The 14767-nt window shown below is 39.6% G+C and overlaps 1 protein-coding gene across 4 annotated transcripts in view; it reads left to right on the top strand.

The window, feature by feature from the left end:
- Positions 1 to 14767, top strand: part of WDR35 (WD repeat domain 35) — a 57175-nt gene that overhangs the window by 24975 nt on the left and 17433 nt on the right. For all 4 annotated transcript variants that reach the window (XM_084791719.1, XM_084791718.1, XM_084791716.1 and 1 more), the window contains 6 exons: positions 4553 to 4697; positions 6236 to 6305; positions 7251 to 7304; positions 8665 to 8774; positions 9239 to 9449; positions 14618 to 14698. In XM_084791719.1, the coding sequence (XP_084647845.1) occupies positions 4553 to 4697; positions 6236 to 6305; positions 7251 to 7304; positions 8665 to 8774; positions 9239 to 9449; positions 14618 to 14698 (671 nt within the window). The remainder of the gene's footprint in view (positions 1 to 4552; positions 4698 to 6235; positions 6306 to 7250; positions 7305 to 8664; positions 8775 to 9238; positions 9450 to 14617; positions 14699 to 14767) is intronic.

Raw genomic sequence — 14767 nt, 5'->3', positions numbered from 1 at the left:
TAATGCAATATTTTAATTACTCTTTGGGAATTTCATACAATGTATTTTGATCATATTTAGCTTTCCACCTTGCCCTAATGACTCCTAGGTATTCCTCCTAGCTCTCACTTCCTCCCTCTTTATACCCTCTTGTTTGTTTTGTTTTGTTTTGAATAACCCACTAAGTCCAACTTGTTCTGTCCAGATACTCATCGGTGTGAAGCTGTTCACACTAACATAGTTCCTTAAGACAACTGACTCTCTTTCCTACAGAAGCCATCGACTGCCAATAACTCCTCACTTAGGGCCGTAGGCTGCTGAGCCCCCTCCATGGTGGAGTGTTGATTGGTTTGATCTTGCACAGGTTTTGTGCAGGCAACCACTGTTGCTGTGCGCTACTAAGTGCACTGGTCCTGTCACACCCAGAAGACACTGTTTTACTTTGGTCCTCTTTTGGCCTCTGTCTCCTACAGTCTTTCTGCCTGAGCTCCTCAAAATGGCACCCACGCCTTGGGGCTGGGATGATATTGATGTCCCACTTGTGGCTGAGCACTCCATGGACACTTACTCTCTGTACTTTGAGCAGTTGTGGATTTCTGTCCACTAACAAACTTCTCTGATGAAGACTGCGAACTGTTGTGGTCTATGAGCATGAAGATAAGCACTCTATAGGTATGAATTTAGAGGGCAATGTGATATTATGTCCACTCAGCAGGCAATAGCATTAAGTCTTCCCCTAGGCTTGCAAACTCCCTAACCAGATTTTCAGTACCAGGCATGCGTTTCCTCCTGCGGACCAGGCATTAAATCTAATCAGGGAGCAGTTTATTACCCTCCTAACATTTGTGTCACTATTACATCATGGGCATACCTTGCCGTGGCAGTCGTTCCTGCAGGTCACTGGGCTCACAGCTAGCTGGGTGAGACTGCTGATGGTTTTCCCTCAGCAGCCTATACAGTACCTTCGAGCCTTGAACATTACCAATTGACTTCTTCCAAGTCCTGTAGCCAAGCTGTGAGATGCCTTCAGTAAGAGAGTACTGCTATCAAATTGTGGTGAGCAACCTCACCTTCATTTTCTTATAAGTTTAGTTGGGCTTTAATTAATCTTTTAATAAAAATCTATCAGAATTTGTATAGATGACATTATGTTCCCATGTGAATTTACTGAGATTACTACTATATTAATTGAAAATATGTTTCTGATATATTTACATTTATTCTGAGTAATGACTGGAGTGCTTGGTTACAGTATACAAATTCATGTAGAAAATGAAAATAAAAACAATGATAGCTACCATGCCTAATGGGTTCTACTGTTCATGGAGGTGCATTCCGCTTCAGCGATTCAAAGCACAGATTCAAGAATGGTAGAGCACCTGGGTTTATGTGCCACCTGTCCACCTTCTAGGTGTATAACACAATCAAGTTATAACTGTTTTATACCCAGGTTTCTTTATCTGCTAAATAATGATAATGATGTCATCCTTATAGAGTAGCGTGAGTTACTTTGTATAATGTGTTTAGAAGAGTGCCTGGCATTTAAAATTATGAAGCATTTTCTCTATTCTAGGCACTGTATTATGCTTTATTTTCTCTCTTAATCCTTAAACAGCTCTATAGGGCTGATATTGTTATCTTCAATTGACAAGTAAACCAAGGCTCAGAGAGAGAAAATAATCTGTAATCATATAGTTATGTATATAATCATAGTTATGAAAGGTTTTAAATCAAAGAAGCCCTACTTGTCTTTTGACCCAGTTACATTTTAAATTTGATAATCAGGATAGCAATAAATTCTCATATTTATGAAGTGTCAAGAATAAAGAACATAGCTGGACGTTGGTGACACATGCCTTTATTCCTAGCACTATGGAGGCAGAAGCAGGGGCAGGGCGGCAGAGGGGCAGAGGCAGGTGGATCTCTGTGAGTTCGAGGCCAGCCTGGTTTACACAGAGACACCCTGTCTTAAAAAAAAAACCCAAACCAAACAACAACAACACCACAAACCAAAAACTAAAACCAAAACAACAAAGGAAAGAAGGAAAGAATAAAGAATGGGGTGGGGGGGAGGATGAAGTGTGATCAGAATAAATGGTATGGAAAAAAATAAAGAACATGACTGTAAATTATAATTATAATTAAACATTGGTTGAGAAAAATGCTTTTATATGCTTGGGAAAATTTATATTTTACCAAGAAACAGTAACAGTTTATGAACCTCAAAGCAGTAAGAGCATTATCAGAATTGAAATATTCATGGTGAATTCACTAAATATTTATTAGAATTTAGTAAAGATGTCACTGAGAACATAGCCAGGCTGGCTTTAGCATCCACGTATGTCAGGGTAGGTTTTGTGCAAGGCAGTTGAAGGCTTTTTGCTCCCTCTAGAGGTCATTAATAGTATATGTTTTGTGTTGAATAGAAAAGCCTTGAAAGCCAGAATTTAAAAAAAAAATCTGCCTCAACTATATAGAAATACTTAGTGTATAAAAGTCCTTGAATTTGAGTTCTCGAGCTGTCAATCTATTCAGCTAACCACACTGCCAGGTCAGTTTCTATGTGTCCTGCTGCCAAAACGGCCCCTGGTTAGGACTGTGGCAGAAGCTCTATCAGTCACTGCTCCTGGGAACATTGTCCTTGTTGCTTTACATTATAAATAGAAAAGGTTTACACTCTTTGGTTATTCATGAGCTCAGAAAAGAAAAAGTAATGTCCTTTATGGAGGGCTACTTTTCATATATATATGATTTTTTATTAATTTATTCAGATTACATCTCAATTGTTATCCCTTTACTTGTACCCTCCTGGTCCTCCTTCCCTCCCGCTTTTACCCTATTCCCCTCCCCTATGTCTGTGACTGAGGGGGACCTCCTCCCCCATTATGTGGTCACAGCTTCTCAAGTCTCATCTTGGTAGGCTGCTTATCCTTTCTCTCAGTGCCACCAGGCCTCCTCATCAAGGGGAAGTGGTCAAATATGGGGCACCAGAGTTCATGTCAGAGTCAGTCCCCACTTTCCACTCAACTGTGGAGAATGTCCTGTCCATTGGCTAGATCAGAGTAGGGGTTCGATGTTTACTGCATGCATTGTCCTTGATTAGTGCAATAGTTTGAGTGGAACCCCTGGACCCAGATCCGCTTGTCATGATGTTCTTCTTGTAGGTTTCTAGGACCTTCTGGATCCTTCTATTTCCCATGTTTTAATGCACAGTTGGAGTTGATGAGACTCTCTGCTTCACACTATAGCCATTCAGGTAGATGCTGCTTAAGGAGTGGAGCAAATGAGAACAAGCATATGCCTAGAAGCATGGGACTCAGGAGATTTTTTTCCTAAGTGAATTAGAAGCACAAGACAAATGAGATCAAGAAAAAGAATAAATGTTTGAACCAAGCTGTGGTTGATGGTGAGGAGAGGGGATAAAGAGATTGGGTTTTAATTAGTTGCTGGACCTTTGATTCTACATGTTGGCTGTTATGAAACACACTGTTTTGAATATTTGAGTGTAAGTTTGTATGTATGTGTCTTTTAGTTTCTCTTGGGCATATACCTAGGAGTAGAATTGCTAGGTAATGTGTATCAATAATCAACATTTTGAGAAACTTAAGAAGTGGGTTTTTTCAGATATTTTACATTTTTGTTTTTTCTCTATACTCTTATCAGTTCTTGTTGTTAGAATTTCTAAAATTTTAATTACCCTAGTGAGAATCATGTGATATACTAATTGTAGTTTTGATTTTCAGTTTTTGGTGGTTAATGATGTTGGTCATCTTTTAATGGTGATTTGTATATCTTATTGGAGAAGTGTTTACTTATGTTCTTTACATTTTTTAGTTTTTCTTTTAGTAAATTTTTTGGATAATTTCATATATATGTTTATAACCATTAATATATGATGTATAAATGTTTTCTCTCATTTAATTTTATTGATATCATGTGAAATATATCCATTAAATTTTTTTTTTTGCTGTCTAATAGCTTTATTTTTGCTACATATTCTGGGTGTCATGTCTAAGACACAACTGTCGCCTAACCCTGGCTCACAAACATTTACTCGTAGGGCTGGAGAGATGACTGGGTGGTTAAGAGCACTGGCCGCTCTTCCAGAGGACCTAGGTTCAATTCCCAGCACCCATGTGACTGTAACCCCAGAGGATCCAACCCCCTCACACAGACATACATGCAGGAAAAACACCAATGCACATGAGATTTTTAAAATTATTAACAACGTTGCTCCTCTTTTTCCCTTTGTGATACTGAGGTTTGACTCTGTGGCTTCTCACATGCTGAGCAAGTGTTCTTCAACTGATCCACAGCAACAGCTCATACTCCTAAGGATTCTGTAAGAAGCTGTGAGGTTTTAGCTCTGATCCATTTAGAGCGCAGATCCATTTTATTTAATATTTTTGTATGATCCGAATAACTTTGGAGTCTTCTGTGATTTGAGAGACTGTATATTTCAAGACTGGGTTTATTATTTCTGAAATAAGGAGTTGGACTCAGCGATGCTGAACTGCTTTGAAGTGTGTTCTGTGTAACCATAGATTACTTGTCTCAATGTTCCTTTTCATAGTACCATTATTTGTTGCAATGACCAAAACCCATGTGATAGCGGCTTCAAAAGAAGCATTTTATACCTGGCAATATCGTGTGGCAAAGAAGCTCACAGCGCTGGAAATCAATCAGATCACACGGTCTCGAAAAGAAGGGAGAGAAAGGTATGTCTCTATTTTTACTAACTCAGCCATATCACATTGAAGCAAGACACAGCTAATTATCCATTGCCATTTTGGGGAAATATACATTGCCTTGATTAATAGAAACACTTTTAATTAATTTGAATATCTTTTAAATCTGTTTAAATTTGCCAAAGTAAAAGAAAGTTGGAGCTGGGGTGGGAAGTAGGGGTGTGGGGTGTGTGGGGTTAGGAGATGGTGGTGGAGATGGTGGTGCACGCCTTTAATCCCAGCACCTGGGAGGCAGAGGCAGGCAGATCTCAGTGAGTTTGAGACCAGCCAGGTCTACAGAGTGAGTTCCAGAGTAGCCATGGCTACACAGAGAAACTCTGTCTCAAAAAACAAAACAAAACAAAACAAAAAACCAGAAGAGTTGGAATGGTGTAAACAAAACAAAACACCCTTTCTAATAAAGGCTGGAAATATGTGGGGATATTCTGGTTTGGAAATGGCTATATCGCCCACCTCACATATTACACTGTTACACTGCAATTACAGTTATTCCACTAAGAAACTAGTGTCTAAGGGTCTTTCTAGGATGCAAACCTAGCACCAATCACTAGGGAAGCTGCACATCCTTAGACACAGGTGTAGAAGAGGACGGTAGGTGGGGTAACTGGGCGTGTGAATCCTGGCCGGGGATTCCAGGCAGTGTGAATTGGAGTGGTTTCTGGTAAGTGAGGGTGAAGAAGGCTCTGCCACATAGGGCCATGAGGAGCCTGGGTCCTGTAGTAAGCTTCACCATGGAGATATGTAAATGAGTTTAGTCGACAACAGAAAGATGCATGACGTTATTCCTTCATAAGCCTGAAGTTGCAGCAGACAGGAGGGTTATGAGTTTAAGGTCTACCCAGGTTACGTAGAAAGACTTCTTTTTATAAGCAGGCAAGCAAATGAGTTAACAGTCACTCCTAGCCAACCGGCAGGCAGCCTATCTCACAGCTGAATGCACTTTGTTGGGAATGCATAATTTGGCTGTTCACAATGGGGCATGACTTTGCTGAGCAGATCACTTATATAATTGTAAATATTTGGTAGATAATTTCTGCTTTTATGAGATTCAGCTATATTAAGAGTTATTTTAAAAATCAGGGTTTTATTATGTATACAATGTTCTGCCTGCCTGTGTGCCTGCCCACCAGAAGGCACCAGGTCTCATTGTAGATGAGCCACCATGTGGTTGCTGAGAATTGAACTCAGGACCTCTGGAAGAGCAGCCAGTGCTCTTGACCTCTGATCCATCTCTTGGTGCAGTGGGACACACCTGAAATCCCAGCATTCAGGAGACAGAGGCAGGTGGATATCTGTGAGTTTGAGGCTAGCCTAGTCTACAAACTAGTCCAGGATAGCCAAGGCTACACAAAGAAAACCAGTCTTGAAAAACAAAAACAAACAAAACAAGAAATCAGGGGTTTTCTATGAAACAATAGTGTTCATTGCTGTCGTTCAATCTTTAATTGTAGAGATTATATAATAATATAGTTCTCACTTTCTTCAAAATTCTGATTTTTTTCAAACAGAATTTATCATGTTGATGATGTTCCTTCCGGATCTGTGGATGGGGTGTTTGATTATAGTAAAGCAATTCAAGTAGGTGATTTTTGTCAGTATTAGTGTCTGTAGAAAAGGAAACATTGTAATTTTATTAGAGACTTGAACAAGACTTTGTTGCTGGTAAATAGAACATTGTTTTCACAGTTCCTTAAACTGTCACACCTGCTCTGTGCGTGGTTGCTACCGCCCCAAACTCAGGTCCCACTGCTTGGGCAGCAGCACTTTCCCCAATAAACCTTCTTCGCAGCCCAAAACTCATTCGTAATGCCTCAACTAAGTTGATGCCTTTGTGTTGGGCTGCACTTATAGCTGTCTTGGGTCACACGTGTCTGTTAGTTGTGTTGACTGTAGATGTTGTGAACTATTATTACACAGTCTTATCACTATAAAGGAACTCTCTCCACGCCCTTTCATTTTCTCATGAGCTCCCCCTCCTAGGGAACTGGTGGTCACTGGCAGTTCTCCAGATAGACTAGTCTGACTTCTGTCTGATTTGTAGTTAATATATAAATAAATAAAGCTATACCTATATGTATATATTAACCTATGGAGACTGGCTTTTCTCACTAAGCACAATGTCATTATTTAGATCCATCCAGATGGTCGCAGGGCTCTCCTGTTTACGTGTATGGTGGCATATGCTGGCCTCTCTGATCTCAGCTTACCTTTAACAGTTAAGCTTAGGCTTTTTCCCCATCTAGTGTAAGCTGGCTGCTTCTCCCTATGTGCTTTTTTATAAGCCACTTGCATCTCTTTTAACAGACTATCTAGTCTTTGGAAGTTGATTTTTACATAATTCCTTGAGGATCAAGATTTCATAGGAATATCTTTAGTACTTACTTCAGTGATTGACACATAGTAGGTACTTAGTAAATAACATTGTTATGTTAACAAATGTATTATTATATGTTTTAATAATTGCATACTAGTTTGTACCTCCTTTGTCATTCAACAAATATTACATAAAGTGATTAATTTTAGGGTACAAGGGATCCAATTTGTGCCATTACTGCATCTGATAAGACATTGATTGTGGTAAGTTAAAATAAAACTCATTTTGTGAATAATAATTGTTTAAATTATAGAACTGGGGTAAAGCAAGCATTTTGGATTTAGGTTATCATCTTGTGAATGTCCTAATTCTTCCAAAGTCTGATAGAAGAAATGAGAACATGTAAAGCTTTTGCACATACCCTTAATCATTTGCAAAAATATTAACTATTTGTAAAATCAGTAGGATGATGGTCAGCTGAGAAGGGAACACATATGTGGAGTTGACACTGCGTTGAAAGCCCTACAGAGTTGGTAGCTAGAGAGACTGTGTGGAAAGCACTGGACTTAGAGGATTTTCTCCCTGGATGTAGCCCAGGATTGTGTCCTGGCTCTGGCTGAACTACCTTCATACAACTTAGAATGAAGTGGTGTATTTTCCATCTAGTAAGGAGAAAGAGTTCCTGGCAATATTTTGCTATAATTTGAAACAGAAGCAATGGTATAATGTTTTTCTTGAGCTCTGACATTTGAAAACATTAACTTCAGAAGTAACTGTTTGACACAGCAGTGCATTGAGCCACGTCTGTAGAGCTTACCTGTTTCCTGTTCAGTTCTCTCACAGTCAACTCATTCTGTGGGGAAACGCTCTTAAAAGCCTTGAATTCTATGGCTCCCCCACTCTGATAGGCTTCCTGAAGCATCACGCTGAAGAACCCTTATTCTCTGGCTTAAAAGGGGAGGTAAAGATGAGCCATGCAGCCCTCCCTCTCTTGCCCATTGCCCCACGTGGCCTCATGTGCAGATGAGTGTGAAAGCCATCACAACTCCCGCCCCTCTGCTGCATTTGCTGCTGATCTGTACACTGTCTTGCTTGTCCAGGAAATGTATATCCTGTGTCAGTTTTTAAATAATAACTGGTATTGCAGGTTTTAGGTGATCTTTCCTCTAGCCACAAGCCAATGCTATAGGATGAAGGCTGTAGGATGGAGGGCTAGGCTTTCAAAACGGCTGTTTCACACCATGGCCTTCATTTCCTATATATGGAATGTAATTGAATCAGATTTTTGTTAGTCCTTAGTCTACTCTGAATATTAACCTAAACAATTATAAGCAGCCTTAGATGTTTCTTTCTCTCAGATAAGAATCTGTATTATCAAAGATCTAGGGTCCTGACTTCATTTTTGAACATTCTGTGAGGAGAAATTAGACCACCTACAGGTGCTGTTAAAAGACGTAAGTTAGGAGATAAACATACTTAGCAACGTGGTTCTGTAGCAGAATTGGGCACTGGCTAGTACAGTGTCACTTTGGTTTTAAAAACAGGGACATATAGAGAGACCTGTATTTGCAGCTTAATGGTTGTATGGTAAATAGGTATTGTAACCAAAGGCCATTTCCATAGGGGCGTGAATCTGGCGTCATCCAGAGGTACAGCTTTCCTAACGTTGCTTTGATTCAAAAGTATTCGCTGGATTGCCGAGCCTGCCAGTTATCTCTGAACTGCAACTCTAGGTAAGTCTGAGACTTCGCCTTGGGGGAGTTAGGCTTAGGCTGGGATGGCTGCCTTTGTGCAATAAATGTTTAGTTATGTGTATAGTACACACTTGTTGAATATAGTTTACTTCTTTCTGTCTTTCTCTCTCTCTCTCTCTCTTTCTTTCTTTCTTTCTTTTCTTTCTCTTTTTTATCTGTACTTTCTTTACATGGAACTCCTGGTATGTTTTTTTCTTTTGAAGCTTAACATTAACTATTTTGTATTTTGATACTAGGTTTTGGCTATGTTTTTCTTATAAGGTAGCGTGGTGAAGAATAGTTTCTATTTTCTGTTAAATTTGTTTAAAACATTTTAAAGTAATTTCCACCATAGCCCAGGTTTCTGATAAAGAGGCCTTGAAGAACAGTTGTAGGCAATTTGACTTCATGACTACTGATCATACTTTACAATTTTTCCCTTCCTCTAATTACATGGCTTCTAGTCGTCTTGCTATCATTGACATCGCGGGAGTCCTGACTTTCTTTGACTTGGATACTCGGGTGACAGACAGTACGGGGCAGCAAGTAGTTGGCGAGTTGTTGAAACTGGAGCGCAAAGATGTCTGGGATATGAAGTGGGCCAAGGATAATCCTGACTTGTTTGCAATGATGGAGAAGACGAGAATGTATGTCTTCAGAAACTTAGATCCTGAGGTAAAACAAGGAATGTTGCTAACAGTCTATAAAGTCATGTGCCAGATTCAGAACCTGGATACTCCTTCTTTGTTTCTTTGAGAAACTTATTGGTATTTACTGCATACCTTTGTGAAAATGAATTTAAATATTTCTGTGGTGTTTAAAAATATTTGGTTCAAAGTGGGATAATACCTTTAAAGTATCTTTGCATTCTCTAAAAGGTATTTCCTAGGTACTTATCAATTCTTTTAAAAGATGGACTTATAGCTGGGCAGGGAGGCATATGCTTGCCATCCCAGTATATATATATCTGAGAGAGACTTTCTGAGACCAGCGTGGGTATCTAGGAAGCTCCAGGCCAACTTGGACCATGTAGTGAGATGCTATCTGAAACCAAAACTAAGCCTACAAACATGGAATCATGACCACACAAGGAATAGTCTTTATTTTCTTTCTCTTATCAAAATCTAAAGAAAAGTAAAGAAAACTGCCAGGTGTATTTGCTATAGGTCTGTGATTGCCTTGTCTCTCTATCCTCCTGTGCTTGTGTAGCTAGTTTATGCTCACCTCAGGGTTTCTTATATTCCTTCCGGCCACTCAGTACCCCACACCCTTTCTGTACCCAGGGACCCTCATGTGCACTGTGACTACTTTCTCCTTCTGTCCTTTAAGTTCTCTCATTAATTTTCACATTTTTTCTCTTTATAGCTCACACCAGCTGATGTTTTTGAAAGAGTGGGTTGTTTTGTTTTGTTTGTTTGTTTGTTTGTTTGGTTTTTCGAGACAGGGTTTCTCTGTGTAGCCTTGGCTGTCCTAGACTCACTTTGTAGACCAGGCTGGCCTTGAATTCACAGGATACGCCTGCCTCTGCCTCCCAAGTGCTGGGATTAAAGGCGGCCACCAACATGCTCAACAAGTGAGTTTTTAATTTTTTAATTTTCTAAAATTTAATTAATTTATACAGATTACATCTCAATTGTTATCCCATAACTTGTATCCTCCCGTTCCTCCCTCCTTCCCGCTTTCACCCTATTCCCCTCCCCTAGGTCTATGGCCGAGGGGGACCTCCTCCCCCACTATATGGTCATAGGCTATCAAGTCTCATCTTGGTAGCCTGTTTATTTTTTCTCTGAGTGCCACCAGGCCTCCCTACCAAGGGGAAGTGGCCACTAATGGGGCACCAGAGTTCATGTCAGAGTCAGTCACCACTCTCCACTCAACTGTGGAGAATGTCCTGCCATTGGGTAGATCAGAGTAGGGGTTCGATATTTACTGCATGCATTGTCCTTGGTTAGTGCAATAGTTTGAGCAGACCCCCCTGGGCCCAGATCCACCCATCATGATGTTGTTCTTGTAGGTTTCTAGGATGCAAGTGGTTTTTTTTTTATTAAAACATTTTCAATATAGAATTTAAGCATGAGAGTTAAGAGAGCAAGAGCTGTACTCAAAAGGAAAGACATCTGAAGGAGCTGCAGGCTTCTCTAAGAGAGAATCACAGCGCCTGCCTTTTATGTTCTGGGTTCTCCTGTCAATCTATCTACTCTGGACCAACAAAATAAATTCATCTATAGCTTAATTAGAAAGATAATATTTAAAAATTTTTTGGAGTACTAATGATTTTCAGAATGGAATTTTCCATTGTACTTCACCAGTGTAGATAGCAAGAGATGACTTAATGTCTTGCTATCAGTTTCTATTTATTTGTTCTTGGGAAGACATCGTATATGCAGGGCCTCGAGCTGTCAAAGCTTTTCTGTAGCTATTTGTTTAGTGGTGAGCTGTTGCTCTTTTAAGATACCAAGCTGTTTGTGCATTTTTTATTTTGAGCTCTTCTGGGGCATGAAATAATGTTAGTTGCTCTTAAAGGCTCTGTTAAGGCATTAAGGAGCCTCATGGTCTTTGTAATTCTTAGACCTTGAGAAATGGTTCAAAGAAAAGACATCCTGGACTATTGGCTTTGCATGGCTTTTTGCAAGAAGCCAAGGGAAGTTTGGTCTTCTCCACAAAACAAGTGTGGAAATGTGACAGGTGTGCACAGGATAACTTTGAAGATGGAAGAATGCTTTCTGAATGCTAGAGTCCTTTTTCTATATTTGGCCATACTTCTTGTAACCCAGGAGTCATATTCCCAGAGAGTAGGTGTTTGTTATGCTTGCACAGTGTGTCCAGAGTGTGGTCAGTCTAGCACCAAGTAAAACGTCTTAGCCTTTGTCTGGAGAAGAGTATTAAGTTCTAACAGACTAGCCTTTATTTTAAAAAAGATCATTACTTTCTTTATTTGAGTTTGTTTTCTGGCTTGGCATATAACCCAATTTCTATTAAATTTAGAGCTAGATCAGTTTTTAAAATGACCTCAGCACTGTCAAGAAATCTTCGTCCACTGTGTTGTTCTGTTCTCTGTTTTCCCAGGGACACAGGCCTCTGTGTTCCCTGCTTGCTCCAGCTGTTTATAGACTGTCAGAAGATGCCGGGACACAGAGCTACAGGATAATGTTTCTTCAGAACGTGGCTGTCCACATTGGCACTCAGGAGACGAGCTGCAGTCTGACAGTAGCTGGATATATTTTTCCATGTGAGGGTAGCTAAGAGATCACTGTTTTCATGTGAGCGAGGGAGAGAGGAGTTGGCTCTGCCTTGTTGCTTGTGTTCTCAGTGATCCTGGAGCCGGCAGGTTCTTTTAAGAGCCTCTTAAGCCTCTTGTCTAATTTGTGAGGTGAAGGTAAAATTGGATAATATAGCCTCTCAATCTAGTTAATCAAGCCTCAGTGTGTCACTGTGTGCAAAGACTGACTAGCTAAGTCAGGACACTTCAGGAAGCCTGCTGTGCACACATGGTGTGAGGCCTCTGACTGTGCTGAGTGAAGGCCCCAGGGTTTCTCCATACAGCATAGTGTACAAAGCTTTAATGGTGTTTTTGATAAAAAGATGCACCTTGCATACTGCTTATGTGAGTGTTCTCTGCTTTGTAGCTCATTAGTTTGACACACTGTATTCAGTTGAGGTATGGATGGATTGCTACTCAATTTTGGAAAACAACCTTGGTTGATGTAATTTGGCTTAATTCTAACTGTCAACTTGACAGAGCCTAGCGTTATCCAGGATGAGAGTCTCAATTGAGGGACTGTCCAGATCAGATTCCCCTGTGACCATATCTGTGGGGGATTGTCATGGTTGTTCATCGATGTAGGTGGACCAGCCCACTTTTGCTGGCAGCATTCCCCAAATAGTTGATTCAGGGGGACTGGGAGGAAAGGGGGCACTGCAGTAAGGATGTAAAGTGAATAAATAAATAAACGGACCACTGGCCAAGCACAAGCCTGTGAGGGAGCCGGCAAGCAGCCTTCCTCCATGGCTTCCCTGGTTTCCAGCTGCTGTTGGGTCCCGGCTCTGACTTCCCTCACTGGTGGACTGTGATTTGGGAGTGTGAGCTTCCTTCCCTCAGTTGCTTTTGGACACAGTGTTTTTTTTTCTTTACAGAAACAGAAAGGAAACCAGAGCATAAGTCAAGTATAATTCAAGTGTTTAGGAAGATGAATGAATGGCTCCCAACTTCTTGCACTTCACTTGTAGGCCAACATTTATCAACTGTTTTGAAAACTTGCTCCTGCGCGTCCTTCAGCTCTCCCCTTCTCCTCTTCTCTGTGCTTTCCCCATCATTTAAAGAACTTTTATTCTTCCCCTTGGTGGGGAGGCCTGGTGGCACTCAGAGAAAGAATAGGCAAGCTACCAAATGAGACTTGATAGCTTATGACCATAAAGTGGGGAAGGAGAACCCCCTCAGTCATGGACATAGGGGAGGGGAACAGGGAGGGAGTGGGAGGGAGGGAGGAACGGGAGGATGCAAGTGATGGGAGAACAACTGAGTTGTAACCTGAGTATATTAATTAATAAAAAAATTTCATCTTAAAAAATAAAGAACTTTTAGGTTTCCCACAGTGAAGAATTACAAAATAATGGTTTACATTTTTGTACTTTATTTTTCCAGGATGATGGTATACTTTTTTAATACACAGATTTTCTTTTGTGACTTCATCTTTTAATCATTTTGCTTTGTTGTGGCACTGAATTAAAATAAAAATTATTTCTAGTGATAAATGTGTTTATACAAGTATATTTGGTTTATATGATAGTATTAAATTATTCAGCACATACAAAAATCCTGAGAAATATCTCATTGCATATTCTTCTTTTCAAATTAAATTTTGTTGTGATTTTGTGTGGGCCTGTATGTAGTATAATTTTAAGAGATAGCGTCATACTATATAGCAAAGGCTTGCCTTTAATTTGTAACCTTCCTGCTTCTACCTCCCATGTGCTGGGATTAAACGTGTGAACTGCCATGCCTGACTCTGTTTATGTGTGTTAGTTACTCATAAAAACATTATCAGTCTTATGTAATACAAGCACAGTTTAAAAGATAATTAAAAGATTTTATAATTTTTTCATATAATTAAATTTTTAACTAACAACTTGTACTTTGTCAAAGACAAAACATATTTGCGGGGCTGGAGAGATGGCTCAGCGGTTAAGAGCACTGGCTGTTCTTCCAAAGGTCCTGAGTTCAGTTCCCAGGAACTACATGGTGGCTCACAACCACCTGTAATGTGATCTGATGCCCTTATACTTAATAAATAAGTAAATCTTTAAAAAAGAAATAAATAAAGTTAAAAAAACATATTTGCAACCTTATTAGATACATGTACTATGCATATAACAGCCTCAATATTAGAAATACTGAACCCAAACTATGAGTTTTTATTTTTATTTTCATCTTAGCATATTTCTGTATTATAATTATATTATAGTACAGTATAATCATGGTTACATATATGTTGTGAAAATGTAATTTTAATGATTTCCATTACTAGACACTAGTATCCTGTTTCTTCTCTAATTAGACCCAAATACTATGCTTACCTTATTGACTAAGAATTAAATTCATAATGTGGTCAGATAAGAAAGCATCCTTCTCTTTAGAGAAACATATAGAAGTATAGAGTTGAAATATGAAACCAGCAGAAATTCAGTGGCATGTATGTAGTGGCACGGGAACCATTAAGGTGATGGGTATATGCTATTCTGGTTTTTGCTTGATTGAAAGTTTTGAGGACACTGTTTAAAATCAGGATTCCTTGAGGGAGGATGTTTTGTATGGTGAGACATAACATTCCTTTTTATATTTAAAGGAACCCATTCAGACCTCTGGATATATTTGCAACTTTGAGGATTTAGAAATTAAATCTGTTCTTTTGGATGAGATACTGAAGGTACGTAACACCACCAACCTCTATTATATAGACCGGAACGTCAGCTGGGTCTCCGTGCAGCCTGCTGTT

Source organism: Acomys minous (genome assembly GCF_964271855.1).
Source record: "Acomys minous genome assembly, chromosome: 8".
Classification (NCBI taxonomy): Eukaryota; Metazoa; Chordata; class Mammalia; order Rodentia; family Muridae; genus Acomys; species Acomys minous.
Note: the sequence above shows the minus strand (reverse complement) of the source record. Positions and strands in the feature narration are given on the sequence as shown.